Here is a 15,071-nt window from a genome sequence, read left to right on the forward strand (position 1 = left end):
TCCCACTGGAACACACATGCAAGTGAAAAAGGTCGCTCCTAGAAATCACCAGACAAAAGGCCACCCTGGCGCATAATGCTCACTCCAAAAAGAGGACCTAATTCATTCCAGCTTGGCTAGTCAGTAGTTCACCCAGCTGAAGGTAATGTGAGAGCGAAGACTTCTCTGGTACAGAATTCCGAGGATGGCCTGTTTGAATTTTTGAGACAGTGTCTCTATGTAGCCTTGACTTGCCTGGGACTGGTTAATATAGAACAGGCTGGCCTCAGACTCAGAGATCTGCCTGCCTCTGCCTCCCAAGTGCTGGGATTAAAGGTGTGTGCCACCATGCCAGGTGTGGAGATAGCCTTTGAGTAGGCAAAGGTTAAGAAGCAGTGTTCTGGCTGGGGATATAGTTCAATGAATCCTTAGTAGCCCTGGTTCCATCCCAGCAATGCCAACAAATAAAAATAAGAGTCTGGAGAAGAGACTTTCTGGCAGGGCCAACAGTGTTAAGTACAATGTAGTGTGTTGGGCTGGAGAGATGGTTAAGAGCACTGGCTGTTCTTTTAGAGGTCCTGAGTTCAATTCCCAGCAACCACATGGTGGCTCACAACCATCTATAGTGAGATCTGTTGCCCTCTTCTGGCCTGCAGGCAGGATAGTGTATAAATAGTAAATAAATCTTTTAAAAAAATAACAACAACAAAAAACATGCAGTGTGTTGAACACAGCAGGATGCCTGCCTGCTGGAGATGTGTAGGGCTGGGTAGGCAGGTTGGGAACACTAGGAGTGCCAGGGCTTTATTCTGTGGATAGATAGCAGAGAGGAGTGTCATGTGTGCCTCAGAAGAAAGATCAGCACACAGGGCAGCAAGCAAGGAGAGGACAGTGCTATGCCAGATTCAGCTCTTCTCAGAAGCCTCTGATTCCCACAGCAATTCTCCCATCTTCCCAAGCACAACATAAACTTTGGCACCAGCGCCTGGCCTGCTTCTACCATCTGGGTCTGCCCTCTCTCTCTGTTTCTGAAGACCCGGTTTCTCTGTGTAGCCCTGGCTGTCCTAGAACTCCCTCTGTAGATCAAGCTGGCCTCGATTAAAGGCACGTGCCACCACCACCTGGCTGGGTTTTTCTTTAATGCCCCAAACCTGTCCTTGCTTTTTTAGGGGAATCAGTGGGACACACTATAGGGCCTGGTACCCCATAGGATTTGCCTGATTTGTGCCTAAGCTCCTGGGTGGTAGCACGAAAGTGAAACAAGTGCTTTACCTATTGCATGCTATGTTGGACTTCTCTACGCTGCTCAGCCATGTGCCCTGCCCTTGTGGAATGTGAGCCTTGCCTACAGAAGGAACTCCTGCTTCTGCTGTTTACCCACACACCTTAACACCCTCTCTAAGGGTCCCTGCCCTCAGCTCAAGGGTCCAGTAGCCACCAGTACTTACAGAATAACTACTGTGTGTTGGAGTTTACATGGCTACAGCGGCTTTGTAAACTGAAGTCAGCCCGTGCCCTTCTGTTCCAAACCCTCCTGGGGCTTAGATCTTACACAAGAGCAAACCCACTCTCCACAGCCCCTCAAGACCCTTCAGAACTGACCTTGGCTCGGCCTCCTTCACATAGCCTTCTAGCCACACCAGTCTTAAACCTGGGGTTTGAGATATCTCGCTTCTTGCTTCCTATTCCCTCTTCTTGGAACCTTCTCCAGACATCTGCGTACTTTTATCATTTGGAAAAGCATTTCACCTCTTCAGCAAAACCTTTCTGGATGTTACCATGTCACAAACCCCTTCCACTTGTTGGGGTCCTGTTTGCCTGAGGCTCTACTGCACATTACTTTCGTTTTTTTTTTTTTTTTTTTTTTTTTTTTTAGTTTTAAGACAGAGTTTTTCTGTGTATCCCTTGACTGTCCTGGAATTCTCTATATAGACCAGGCTGGCCTCAAACTCCCTAAGGTTCACCTGCCTTGGCCTCCCAAGTGCTGGGAATAAAGGCGTGCACCACCATCTCTGGGCTGCAGTAGTTAAACAGTTGCTTTCCTGGGTGTGTCAGGTGCTTTTTCACTGTTGTCTCCCTTCACCTGAAATCAGGCTTGGCACAGTTGGGAACTCAGTTATTCTACACAGAAGGGCTTCCAGATGGGCAAAGAGAAAACAGGTTGCCTTGGCCAGGGGACTGTAGACAAAGGCATGGAGCCGCTGAAAGCACTTCAGAGCTTAAATTTCTTGAGGGATAGGAACTCTCCAGGCAGCCTGAGAACTGGAGCAATAAAGGCCCATGGCCCAATACCTAACCCCTCCCACAGAGATGGCTGAGTTTATAGGTTCCAAAGTGAGAATGGAGGCCAGAGTGAGCAGGGCTTCTGCTCTGGAATGGGGAACAGACATAAACCTGGGTTTTCTCACCATATCAGGTATCTGCCCTGTACTTTTGGCCCAGAAATAAAACTTGGAACAAATTACTTTCAATATGGAAAAAAATCTGTCCCTAAACTATGGTAATTGCTCATAATCAGTAACTGCCTTGATTATAGCCCAGGGGACTTTGATATTTTCCTTCAGGGACACTATTTCAGCACAAAAATTCAAGGAAGTACCATGTCAACTTGCCCCTTGCTCAGCAGCAGAACTACTGATTGCAGTCTGGATGGTGAATCCCCACCTATGGCCTCACCGGAGCTGACTCAGGGTGGGGTGATGGTGGGGAGGCTTAGGGGTGTGGAAGCTGTGGGGTGGAGGGAGCCTTGGGGAGGTGATGGTGAGCTGAGGGATATGGGAGCCTTGGGGTGGCAGTGTGAAGATGTGGGGTGGTGGAGGTGTGCTGTGGTTAAATGGCACCAGCTGGGAGGCCCCTTCTGCCATCCATTCCCTACTATGTGACCTTTTCACATCCTTCAGCCAATTTCCTGCCCCACAGGAGAAACTGGGAATCCCTTAGCAGGAGTCCCTCTAGAGCAGCAGTCCTCAACCTGTGGGTTCAAGGGGAGAAAAATCTGCCCCTAAACTAAGGCAACTGCTCATAATTAGCAACTGCCTTGATTACAGTCCAGGGGACTTTGATATTTCCATCAGGGAAATATTTTTTTCAGCACAAAAATTCAAGGAAGCACCATGCCAAGCTTGCCCCTTGCTCAGCAGGGGCTCTTTTACATGGGTTCCCCAAGACCACTGGAAAACACAGATATTTACTTTATGATTCTTTCAAATTTTATTTTATTATTTTTTTCCCCAAGACAGGGCTTTTCTGTGTAGCCTTGGCTGTCCTGGACTTGCTTGGTAGACCAGGTTGGCCTCGAACTCACAGCAATCCACCTCCTTCTGCCTCCCTGAGTCAGTGCTGGGATTACAGGTGTGTACCACCATGCCTGGCTTATATTTATGATTCTTAACATTAGCAAAATTACAGTTATGAAGTAGCAATGAGAATAACTGGGGGTCAGCACAACATGAGGCGCTGTATTAAAGGGTCACAGTGTTAGGAAGGTTGGGAACCACTGCTCTGGGGGGGGTCCCCATCTTCCCACGTACCTCCAGCCTTCCAAGACACTGACTCCGTGACAACGCTTTTGGACGTAGCTAACAGGTCTGACTTACACAGTAGGCTTTTTCTTTACATGAGTCTGCTCAGGTGAGACAGGCATGGGACTGTTTGGTTTAACTGCTCACTGATGTCTTCAAGGGCTAGGACCTTGTCCTATCTGACAGCCTTCATGATGGTTTCACTCTCAGATCTGAGCTAAGGCAATAACTTCCAAGGGTCACACTGGGACCTATCAGCAACTCCCCTGATTCTGCTCCACAGTGAGAGCGCCCTTCCCAGAGCATATGTACTTTGCTGTAGCTTGCTGGCTAGAACTGGATCCCACTCTGGAGTCTATTGCTGATTGAGGGGAGACGGTGCTGCAAGTTGCTCAAAGCAAGCATGGGGGAGGTGGCTACCTGCAGTGGCTCCTGGGACCCTTCAGGGAGCATTTGCACTGTGGTGGTCCCCAGGTCTACAGGGTACTGACTCCTAGAACACTTAAGTCACTACCAAGCTAAGGAGGCAGGTAGGACTTTTTTTTTTTAAAGACTTTATGGGCATGAGCATCTTGCTTGCATGCATGTATGTGCACCCAGTGCATTCTTGGTGCCCACAAAGACCAAGAGAGGAGGCTGGTTCCCTGTAATTGGAGTTGTGGACTGTTGTGAACTACCATGTGGGTGCTGAAAACAGAATCTAGGGCTTTCTGCATGAGTAGCCAAGAAATAACCATCTGCCATGTAATGGACTCTCAATTCAGCATACTGTCCTTCAGACTTCCTGCATTCTCTAGATGAAAGGCAACTTCAGAGATGTGTTTCCAGTCAAGGCAGGAATAGGCTATTTGTCCACCTGAAACTACTAGAAAAAAGCGAAATAGGAGCTATTTCAGTGGGCAATGATACCTGCCATCAAGCTTAATGGCCTACACTCGATCCAAAGAACCCACATTCTGCAAGTTGTTCTCTAACCTCCACATGTGCTCCACAGCGTATGCATGCACACACCGAACAAATAAAAGTGTTAAATGCTTATTCTTTAAGGCCTGGCATAATGGTGCACACCTTTAATCACAGGACTCAGGAAGCAGAGGCAGGGGTAATCTTTGTGAGTTCAAGCCCAGCCAGAACTTCATAGTGAGACCTTGTGAGACAGACGACAGATACAGACACAGACACACACACACACACAGCCAGACTTGGTGAGGAGGGAAGATCAAGATTCAAGGTTATCCCCAGCTACATAATAACTTTGGAGCCAACCCAGGCTTTATATAAGGCCCTTGAGCAAAAAAGCAAAAACATAACCACAGTGTTTGACATGCAATTATCAAGCCTACAACTGTAGTCAGAGTCCAGAAAATCTATCTGAACAGCACCAATGCTGGTCTGACCTGACAGCCATCGGTAGAATATGCCACCCAAGAACACAAAAGACTCATTCATCCCAGGGTATGTTAACTTTTACCAAGACAGACTGCATGTGTAGCCAGAGAATAAGTCTCTATAAAGTTGAAAGGATTCAAGCCATGCACAGCTTTGACCCTCACCAGAATTCAATTAGAACTCAGCAACTAATAGAGACTGGAGTGATGGCTTAACAGTGAAGATTACTTGCTGTCCTTCCAGAGGACATGGGTTTGATTCCCAGCACCCAATTCTGCCTCTCAAATTCTGGAATGCTTTGAAAGCACCCAATCTGACAGAGTGAAACAAGCTCAGAACTTCAAATGAGGTTACATTGTTACCTGAGTCTTACTTGTTTGCTACTTCCTGCTTATCCAGAGGGGCAAATGCTTGTGACTCCACAAAGAGAGGTTGAGCAGAAGAGGCCTGCTTACAGCAGGCACAAAATAGCAATGGCCTGAATCCTAGAGGACCCAGGTGGGAGACTGAGCTTCAAAAGTAGCTACTCAACTGGTTCAGTGAAATGGTCATACTTCAGAAACCCCATACCCTTGCATGTGAGTCAAGACATAACAGGACAATGGCATTTTATTTACAACTGGGCCAGAAAAAGGCATACAGGCATTTTTTTTTTAATTAAAAATAATGATGATGATTTAAAAAGTCAGAAAAATTGACAATGTTTGAACCTTTGCCCCACACTGCCCCCAAAATGAGAACCTTAGGGGGGTAAATGCAAGATTTAAATGAACAAGTAACTCTCAATCACTCTCTACTCTTTGGGCTCCCTTTTCTCCAGCCTGATTCTTGGTGGATGCCGCTTGGTGCTGTGGAGTCACTGCGAGGCAAGATTGAGAAGTTCACTGATTTGACTGATGGTGGCAAGGCCCCAGGAGGCTGGGGAAGTGAGGGGCAGGGTGCGTTCCTAGCACAAGCAGCATCCTGAGCTTTGTTCTCCTGGCAGGTTCCCAAAAAAGTGGAGCAAGGGCGAGTGGCTGTTATTGACCCCTACCTACACTCCAGGTGGGTTTGGTCTCTTACTGCTTAAGAGCAAAGTCTTTGACTTGCCCAGGGCTTGCAGGGGCTGGGGTGGGGTGGAGGAGCAAGGCCAGGTAGGTGAGCCTCCTTCCAACTTGGAGAGACTGGCTTCTTGCCTATTCCTAGGAACTGGGAAAGGAGCAATCCAACTTACCTTCCACCTTCCTTCTCAGTGAAGTTTTCTGGGTGTCCCCAAAAGAACTTGCATGGGAGGAAGAGGGGGTGAGTCTGGCTAAAAGAACTGAGTATAAATGCCGGGGCCAGGGACCATGAGGAGAGAGTGCCTCTCCTTGGCCACCTCAAGGAAGAGATCTGAGGACTCCAGACCTGAAAGTGAGGGAAGAGGAGGTCCACCATCACCCTTGAGAAAGAGTGGCACCCCCTGAGGAAAAGACTGGGGAGCAATCTTGAGGGGTGAGCACCCTAGTGGCTTTAGCCACCTCTTCCCACACACATACGGGTGCTTGGCTCTGGAAACACTTGGCCCTGACCCAAGGCTTCTTGGCACGAGAACAGTCACTGCAGGTCTCATCTCTTCCTTGGTGGGTCAGCAAACTCCAGCTGCTCTGATGAGGGGATCCTGCTCTCCCAGGGAATCAGGGCATGTCCTTGTAGTGACCAAGTGCTCCTGGTCAAATCAATGACCCAAGGCCTGGCTGGCAGCCCTGTTTGGGCGGTGGAGGGCAGGCTGTGGAAGAGAATGGGAGGAGGGGCTGGCAGGGCTTGGTTGGCACTGAGGTTGCTGTCCGGGCTGCAGCTGTGCTGTGTCGTGTCATCACTGGTGAGGATGGATGAGAGGCTTGGAGCCTCACTGCAGCCCTGGCATTCGTTCCCTCTTCCAGTTAGTGGTAGGGTAGCCAACAACTCTGGGGAGCTGATGGGGACAGTGACCAAAACCCCACATTTATCCATCCTGTATTAAAAAAAAAAAAAAAAAAAAAAAAAGCCAAACAAACCAAAAAGAACCTGAATTAACAGGTCAGAAAGCTCCTGTTGAAGGCGACTCTTAGCTGAAGAAAAACCCACAGAAAAACATATCCCTACAGACTGGATGAGATGAAGGAAATGCAAGGTTTATCTACAGGCCCTCCTGCCCCCTTGCAGCCTGGGGATCTAGGAACACTGTGCCAGGAGTTACATTCCAAATGAGCAGGAGTTATTTTATTTTGTGTGCCTGCAGTTCCCCACGCAGGGTGGCTTCCTGTCCGAGGATGGAGTGGGCCTAGCGTTGGTCCCACTCAGTCTATCTTCACAGCAGCATAGATCTTGCGGACAAACATGTAGGCTGCATAGAAGCCAATGGTTCCTGTGAGCAGCCAGAAGGATAGGACCATGAGGGCGGTGTAGCCGAAGTAGAGGAGAGAAGGGATGAACTCGACGATGTCCAGCTGGGGTAATAGCAGAGAAAAAAGGGATGGGTGTTTAATGCCAGGCAGCTAAGAGCTACAGCAAGCTGCAAACCCTGTGCTGGGTAGTTTTATGTTATCTTGACACAAGCTAGAGGCATCTGAAAGGAGGGAATTTCAATTGAGAAAATGCCTCCATAAGATCCAGCTGTAGGGCACTCCGACATGGCCTCTGCATTAGCTCCTGCCTCCAAGTTCCTGCCCCACTTGAGTTCCTGTCCTGACTTCCTTCTGTGATGGGACTATGTGGAAGTGCACACCAAATAAACTTTTTCTTGTCATGTTGCTTTTGGTCATGGTATTTATAACCACAGCAATAGATAAGTAACTAAGATATGCTCCCCACCCCCAATCTTGTGAAACCAACACCTGGCAAATGGATGCGGCTGCCATATTTCCTGGCCCACTGTCCCAAAACAGCACTACACCACTCCTGGACAGCTGAAGCAGCATCTGAGAATCAGGAGGAAGGAGGGGGTATGGGGAGATTCCCATGACTCCAAGCTTAAGGACTACAATGTCATCATCAGTCTGCCTCAAGTCTACAGTCCTCTAACCCAGAGAATGCTTGATGCATCTCCAATAGCTCACAGTGCTTTTTATCTTGGGGTATATTAGCATCTTTTGTGACAGGTAGAGGTGAAAGGGATTGGTGGTGTGATGTTTGGTGGTGGCAGAGAACACAGCTTATCTGGCACCTTGATATATGCCAAGTGCTCCAGGCCCTGAAGAGGTCTGTCCTAAGGCTCATGAATAGATACATAGTCACAAAATGCAACAAGCTCAGAAAAATAAAAAATAAAAAAAATAAAAGAAATAATATAGGTCCCTGCCTGAGACCTTCTAAGCCTAAAGGGCGAAGGCCACAGTTGTAGGCTCCCCTCAAAAGGCCCTGCCACCTCTCAGGTACACAATTCTTTGTGACTATGGATGGGATCAAGGGGGTAGAAGAAGAAAGTAACAGCACAGCGGTCAAATCAGGAAGGGAATGAACAAAAAGGAAGTGCTGACAGGGTACTGAATTCAGGTCTTCTAAGGCCATCATTTATCAAAGACATGGGAGTGGGCCAGTTGGATTTTCAACAGAGAAGGTAGATGGGGCAGGAGGAAGGGCAGAAACTATGAGGAGAGCTCTAACTCTTGTTTGCCTACTTTCCCTCTGCCCAATAGGTACTTTGGCAAACACTCCCATCCCTTCATGCCTTGTTAGCACCACCATTCCTAATTCAAAACCCAAGCTGGTCATCAGAGACCACCACCCTACAGGGCCCAACAAAGTGAGAGGTGTGTGACCACAGCAAAGCCTGTGAAAACAGTATGAGGTGCCAGAAGAAATCACTGAAGTTTCAGTGCCATGGGAACAAAAAAGTGGAGACACCAAGGCTGTCAGTGATCACCTTCTACTCTATGGAAAGATCCCACTTATGGACAGCCAGAAAAAGATCTATAGAGCTAAGCTGTGGGCATAGAGCTCTGATCTTCAGATGGTGGGCCTCACAGGCTGAAGGTGGACTCCTGCTTCCTAAGTCATGCAGCTGTATCAAAGGACTGTTTTGCTTAAGATGGTTTCAGTTATCTGGTGGTCACAAAGATTCTGATTTAAATAGGCTATTGAGATGGGAAGAGTGAGATAAAAGGTGCACAGGGGCAGACTGAGGTGTGAAACCGAGACCTTTACGATGACAGGAACTGTGTAGTTGGAGAATAGGAGTGTCGGGAAGATCTATTTACTGGATGAGCTTCAGTGAGGATCAGCAAACCTTGTCTGAAGGGCCGGATAATATTTTTACTCCTTCCTCAGTTTTATAGTTTATGTGGTTTACAACTACTCACTGTCACTGTGGTGTGAAAGCAGCCATAACACATGTGAGTGTATGTGCATGGCTGTGTTCCAATCGAATGTTCTTTCAAGAGCAGCCTACTGGCCTGTCAACTAGTCTGCTGACCTCTGAAGCAAATGTGCCCATCTGCTGGGACTGCAGAAGCAGGGTGGAGCACTGCATCAGAGCACCCAGGGAGTCCTCCCTACAACCAGTTATTCTGGGGAAACTTGGGCATTCCAACTTCCACACACTAGACCTACAGCTCTTATTTTGTGAACACATCCTGGTTGCAGGCAGAGGAGTGCCTGCCTTTGGGCTTTAGAGACCTCTAGTAAAGCATGTGAAATCAAATCTTCAGTGTTGGAGGTCAGATACCCACCAAAGCCTCCTAAACTCCTCTAACTGGCCCATCTGGTTTGCCTTAGTTGCTAAGCCAGACTGTTGATTTCTAGCCCACACTTAACCTGTGCAAGCTTATGTAGCAAGCAAGCCTCCACAACACAAGTCTAGCCCTGGCTCATTCTCTCTTCACTAGGCAGAAGGAAGGAGTATGGAGTAAAGAAGAGAAGGGGGGCCCAGCGACCTGAGAAACAGTCTATCTTTGTCTTCAGTGTGCATGTGTTTGTGTGTGCACATGGTGTGATGCCAGAGGTAAACATTGGGTGTCGTCCACAATCACTTTCCACTTTAGAGACAAGGCCTCTCACCACTTGGAACTCAGAAGACTAGATTGGCTGTTCACAAGCTTCAGGGACCCTGCCTCTCCCTTCTCAGTGCTGGGTCTACGGGTGCATGCTGCTATTCTCATTTTTATGAGTGTCCTGGGCCATCCAACTCTGGTCCTCATGAGTACACAGAAGCACCTTATAGATGGAACCATTTCCCTGGCCTGATTTATCTCTATTTTTTTCAACTGCCTTTACTTTCTCACTGGAGGTGAGTACTGTATTTATCAGCCTTATTTCTGAGTAACTTTCTGCCTTTGAGGATGTATAGGAAGCAGCGGAAACCCCTCATGAGTGAAATCCTGAGTGACATGGACACAGCCATGTTAAGGACTCCAATGCTAGGCTCAAGAGGAATGACAAGCCTTCCTCAGGAGTTTGAGTTGTTTATGAATGATCAGTGTGTGCAAAGACTGGCAACTGCAGCTTCCCCTCCAACCTCAGACTGCTTGCTCACACAGACCTCTTACCAAGACTAGCCAATCCTTCCCCTGTGCTATATCCATACTAAACCCACAGAGATTCAGAGTTGTCAGTGATCCTAGATTTTCTATATGTGTGTCTGTCCTTTCTTCATTTCCTCATCACCCCTAGGCAGGGATCCAGGACACAAGCCATGCTAGAAGCAGCAGAAATGGTCTTGCTACATACATACCCTCAACTTCAACCCCTCCAGACTTAGCCTCCTAGGGCTGAGACTGCAAGCCATATTGCCTTCATGTTCCAAGGCTCTCACAGGTTTCTGTACGCAGCATTCTCATTGTTCCTCAGACTGAAGCTTGTTTCCCAAACATACAACTCAGTTCTATATGGCTCTGGTCACCTCCACTTTGGGTATGCAAGCACGATCTACACACTTGGCTCCCTTTCAACAGTCTCCTCCTCCCTCACCAGCCTGCCCCAGAGAGGGCTAAGGGGATCTTAAGGAGGGCGGTACCTTGTTAACAAAATAAAAGATGGCATAAACCAGGACGTAGAATGCAGATCCCCCTGAGACGAGGAAATTCCTCCACCACCAGCGGTAATCCTAAGGAGCAAAGACAGGAAGGGTCATGGTCAGGGCATCTTCCCACAAATCTCACTGTCAACAGAGTGACACTCAAGACACTCAGTAAAAACAGTCACAGTTGGATGATGGAATGTTTTATAGCTTGACTGTGATGACAGTCCCTTATCTGGATTCATTTCTAAAAACTACAGATTAAAATGGGTAAATTTTATTGCCTATAAATCATATCTTAACTTTTGAGATCAACAAAAAAATGAGTAACAAGTAAGTTTGCTTGAGCAAATGCTTCCCCTGGGTGAGGGTCAGTCAGTCAGTCAGCACTGTAGTGACCTCACACTAGTGGAAGACTTGTATTTTAGCCCAGGCTGGTAGTGGTTCTGCACTGGCCTACCCACTCTGTAGGGGCTACTTACTCCCACAGCGGAGGCAGGCAGACTGCACTTGCACCTGCCAATTGAAGAGTTAGCTATGGAGTGGCGCTGGTGCCAAAAAATCACGGCCTTGCTGTGAGGTGGGCATCATGAACTCCAGTGCAGAGTGGAAAATGGCTTAGGCAGGGGAACAAGACAGCCTGAAGCAGCACCCGACGTGGGATATCCACCCTCTCTGCACAGCCCCACTCGCCTCACCTCTGCACACAGCTGGAAGTATACCATGACGATGCTGATTTGAGAACAGGACACCACCAGGATGATGAAAACGAGAAACAGGAAACCGAAGAGGTAATAGAACTGGTTCTCCCAGATTGCCTGTGGGCACAGAGACCGCTTCAGCTGCCTGCTGCTCAGCAGCCATTTCCACCAGGCCCCTCTCAGGGAGGGCTTGTGGCCCAGGTGGACTCCAGACTACACCTGACAGCATGTAAGCTTACTCCCACTCCATCAGGATTGTACAGCAGCTTACCTCATGCCAGGTGCATGCTGCACCCTTTAAGTTCATTGCTACACATAGGCCTGCATAACCCTGACTTTTTTTTTTAATTATTATTATTATTTTAAAGATCTATTTATATCTATCTCTCTATCTATCTAGGTGTTTGGTCTGCATGCACATTTGTACACAGGAAGGCACTGGATCCCATGGGACTATAGTTATAGACAGTAGTGAGCTGTCATGTGGGTGTTGGGAATTGAACTCAGCGCCTCTTAAAGAACAGCCAGTGTTCTTAACCACAGAGCCATCTCTGCAGAGCACCCCACCCCTTGACCTTTTAGAAACAAAAAAACTTTTTTATTGAAAAAAGTCATACAATGTATTTTTATGCTTTCCCTATTTCCCAACCCACCTAATTTTATGTTCTTCTTGGCTCTCTTTTTAAAAAGACAAAAACATCAACAATAACCAAAACAACAAAAACAGCTGGGCATATTGGCACACACCTGTAATCCCAGCATTTGGGGAGGCAGAGGCAGGTGGATCTCTGTGAGTTCAAGGCCTTGAGTCCACGACGGCCAAGGATACACAGAAAAAACCAGTCTCCAAACACCAAAAACAAACAAACAAATAAAAACAAAAACCCCACATACAACCACTAAAGAAAATCAAAATTAAAAAACCAAAAAAAAAAAAAAAAAAGTCCAAGCAAAGCAAAATACTCTTTTGAGTTTGTTCTGTGCTGGCCAAGTACTCCTAAACTTGGCTTCTTTTTTTTTTTTTTTTTTTCCTGTTTTCAAGAGAGGATTTCTCTGTGTAGACCAGGCTGGCCTTAAGGTGCTGTCTACCTTTGCCTCCCAAGTACTGGGGCTGGGATTAAAGGCATGTGCCACTGCACCTGGTCCTTGACTTCTTATTTAACTTTATTTTATGTGCATTATTATGAAGGTGTAAGATCCCCTGGAATAGGCATTACAGACAGTTGTAAGCTGCATGTGAGTGCTGGGAATTGAACGCGGGTCCTTTGGAAGAGCAGACAATGCTCTTAACCACTGAGCCATCTCTCCAGCCCCTTGGCTTTCTTAAAAACAAACAAACAAAAAAACAACAGTTTAAAGATTATTTTGTATAGATGGATGTTTTGCCTGCATGCATGTCTGTACCGCATGTGTGCCTGGTGCTCAGAGGCCAGAAGAAGGCTGCCATGCACTGAGCCCTTCCACGAATGAGCCATGCGTGCACAGCACGTCTCCATTACCTCTCAACTGTCCTGACAGTCAGGACTTTTACTGGGCTTAAGAAGGGGACTCCTGCAATTTCATAGACAGCAAGAAGCAGAGGGCCTAAGTGGGGGCAAGAGACCAGGCTCATGTGGCAAGGCTGCATGTGGAGAGGTGGAGTCAGCGGTACTCACACTGAAGATGAAGAACAGCTCAATGAACATGGCACCGAAGGGCAGGATCCCAGCCATGAGGATGCTGCAGCGAAGAAGGACTGTTAATGGTGCTGAGACGCCAACCCTGGGAAGCCATGCTCTCCCGAGTGTCGGTACACAGAGGTCTCCATGGTGCGAGTTCTGAGCTCTGCCATGTTCTGATGCCACTATAACTTATGTATAGAAGATAAGGAGCAAAGGAGCAGGGTGGCTCAAACTCTCTTCATTCATAGAAGGGAACTCAGGTAGAATGGTGACTGACTTGCCCCAGGTTCAACTGGTGGTTTTTTGTTTTGTTTTGTTTGCTTTTTTGAGACAGGGTTTCTCCGGGTAGTCCAGGAACTTGCTCTGTAGACCTGGCTGGCCTTGAACTCAGAGACCCACCTGTCTCTACCGCCCCAGTGCTGGGATTAAAGACGTGCACCACCACTGCCCAGCTTTTTTTCTTTTCTTAAATTCAATTATTTCATGTGGCTTCCGGGTTTGGGATACTGGAGACTGAACCTAGGGTAGTGTGCATCTTAGGTAAGTAAGTCTTCTACACTGAGCAACAGTTCTTGCTTAAGTAAAGGTTTAACCTCTGCCTCCTTGCAGCCCTCTGCTTTCCTGACCTAGTTTCTAGAGAGACACCAAGTCTTGTCTTCACTGTAACATGAAGCTGAGCTTGCAAGCCATCTGGTAGTGCACTTGCTGCTGGTGCAGGGTGGTCTCAGCACTCTTCTGGGAAGGTAGCCTCTTCATGTTCTCCTACGAAGATGGCTTAGGGGAGCGCTAGCCTTACCTACACTGGAAGACCCCTGCTCGCCTCTGTCAAGACTCACCCCACAAATCGGTTCATGTACCACCGTTGTTCAGGAATCTGCCGGGGAATCTGGTTTGTGCGCACAGGGTTGTCATATGGCTGCTTGCGAAAGCCGAAGTAGTAGCCCAAGTAGACGAGGGGCAAGGAGATCCCGAACCACATACACAGCAAAGCCACCATGGTGGGAAATGGTACCTGTGGACACAGTGCTATGAGGCCCCCATAGGCCCTAATACCTAGAACAGAAGCCATGCATGTAGGGTAGTGGTGGGAGGGGGCAGCTCTGGGCTCCGGGAAGGAGAAGCCACTTGTGCAGCAGGGCCACTGTGGTGGGAAAGGGCCGGAAGACTTTTCTGCCCCAGGGCTCCTGGCCTGAATCTCTTGAGGCCAAGAATTTCCTGTGGGAAGAGCAGGGTACAGATGGGGGCCATGTGAGCTTCCAGTGAAGATGGAACCTCAGCATCCAGGGAGGAAGTGGGAATTGAGAACCCCAAGGAGCTGTGAAGGGGCCAGAAGGAAAAGACACAACATGAGGTCTGCTGAGTGAAGAGAAAAAGGGAAAAGGCAAAACTGCTTGAGTTTGGTTAAAATAAAACACCACAATATTCTTCCAAGTAGGAAAAGCAGGGCATTGGCCTGGAGTTATAAAAAGGACTCCATTTTAATAAAATTAATTTTTAGACAGGCCCTCATGTATCCTAGGTTGCCCTTGAACCCATTATGTAGCCAAGGATGACCTTGAACTTCTGATCCTCCTGCCTTCACCTCCTGGGTGCTGGGATTACAAGGCATGCACTACCACAATGAGTTCATGAAGTGCTGGGGATAGACCTCAGGGTCTCACACATGCTAGGCAGGCACTCTGCTAAGTGAACTACAACCTAAGCCCCAGAGTCAATGTTTGCATGTGTATGTGTCTGAAAAGGCCTACAACAAAAAGTTAACAATACTTCCTTGGAATGGGTTAGAACTGATTTTTTTCATCTTCCTCATCGTCTTCTGTATAGTCATTTTCTATAAGACTTAAGCAAAAAGAAGTGTGTTAACATA

General features: G+C 47.7%; 1 protein-coding gene across 3 annotated transcripts in view; it reads right to left on the reverse strand.

Moving 5' to 3' along the window:
- Positions 1-5,480: 5,480 nt before the first annotated feature.
- The window catches only part of Tm9sf4 (transmembrane 9 superfamily member 4), a 47,297-nt gene continuing 37,706 nt past the window's right edge, over positions 5,481-15,071 (reverse strand). For all 3 annotated transcript variants that reach the window (XM_021639697.2, XM_021639698.2, XM_060383058.1), the window contains 5 exons: positions 14,041-14,216; positions 13,199-13,262; positions 11,541-11,660; positions 10,840-10,929; positions 5,481-7,336 (listed from right to left, as the gene is read on the reverse strand). In XM_021639697.2, coding sequence (XP_021495372.1) covers positions 7,187-7,336; positions 10,840-10,929; positions 11,541-11,660; positions 13,199-13,262; positions 14,041-14,216 — 600 coding nt within the window. In that variant the 3' untranslated portion in view covers positions 5,481-7,186. The remainder of the gene's footprint in view (positions 7,337-10,839; positions 10,930-11,540; positions 11,661-13,198; positions 13,263-14,040; positions 14,217-15,071) is intronic.

The sequence above is a fragment of the Meriones unguiculatus genome, chromosome 4 (assembly GCF_030254825.1).
Source record: "Meriones unguiculatus strain TT.TT164.6M chromosome 4, Bangor_MerUng_6.1, whole genome shotgun sequence".
Taxonomy (NCBI): domain Eukaryota; kingdom Metazoa; phylum Chordata; class Mammalia; order Rodentia; family Muridae; genus Meriones; species Meriones unguiculatus.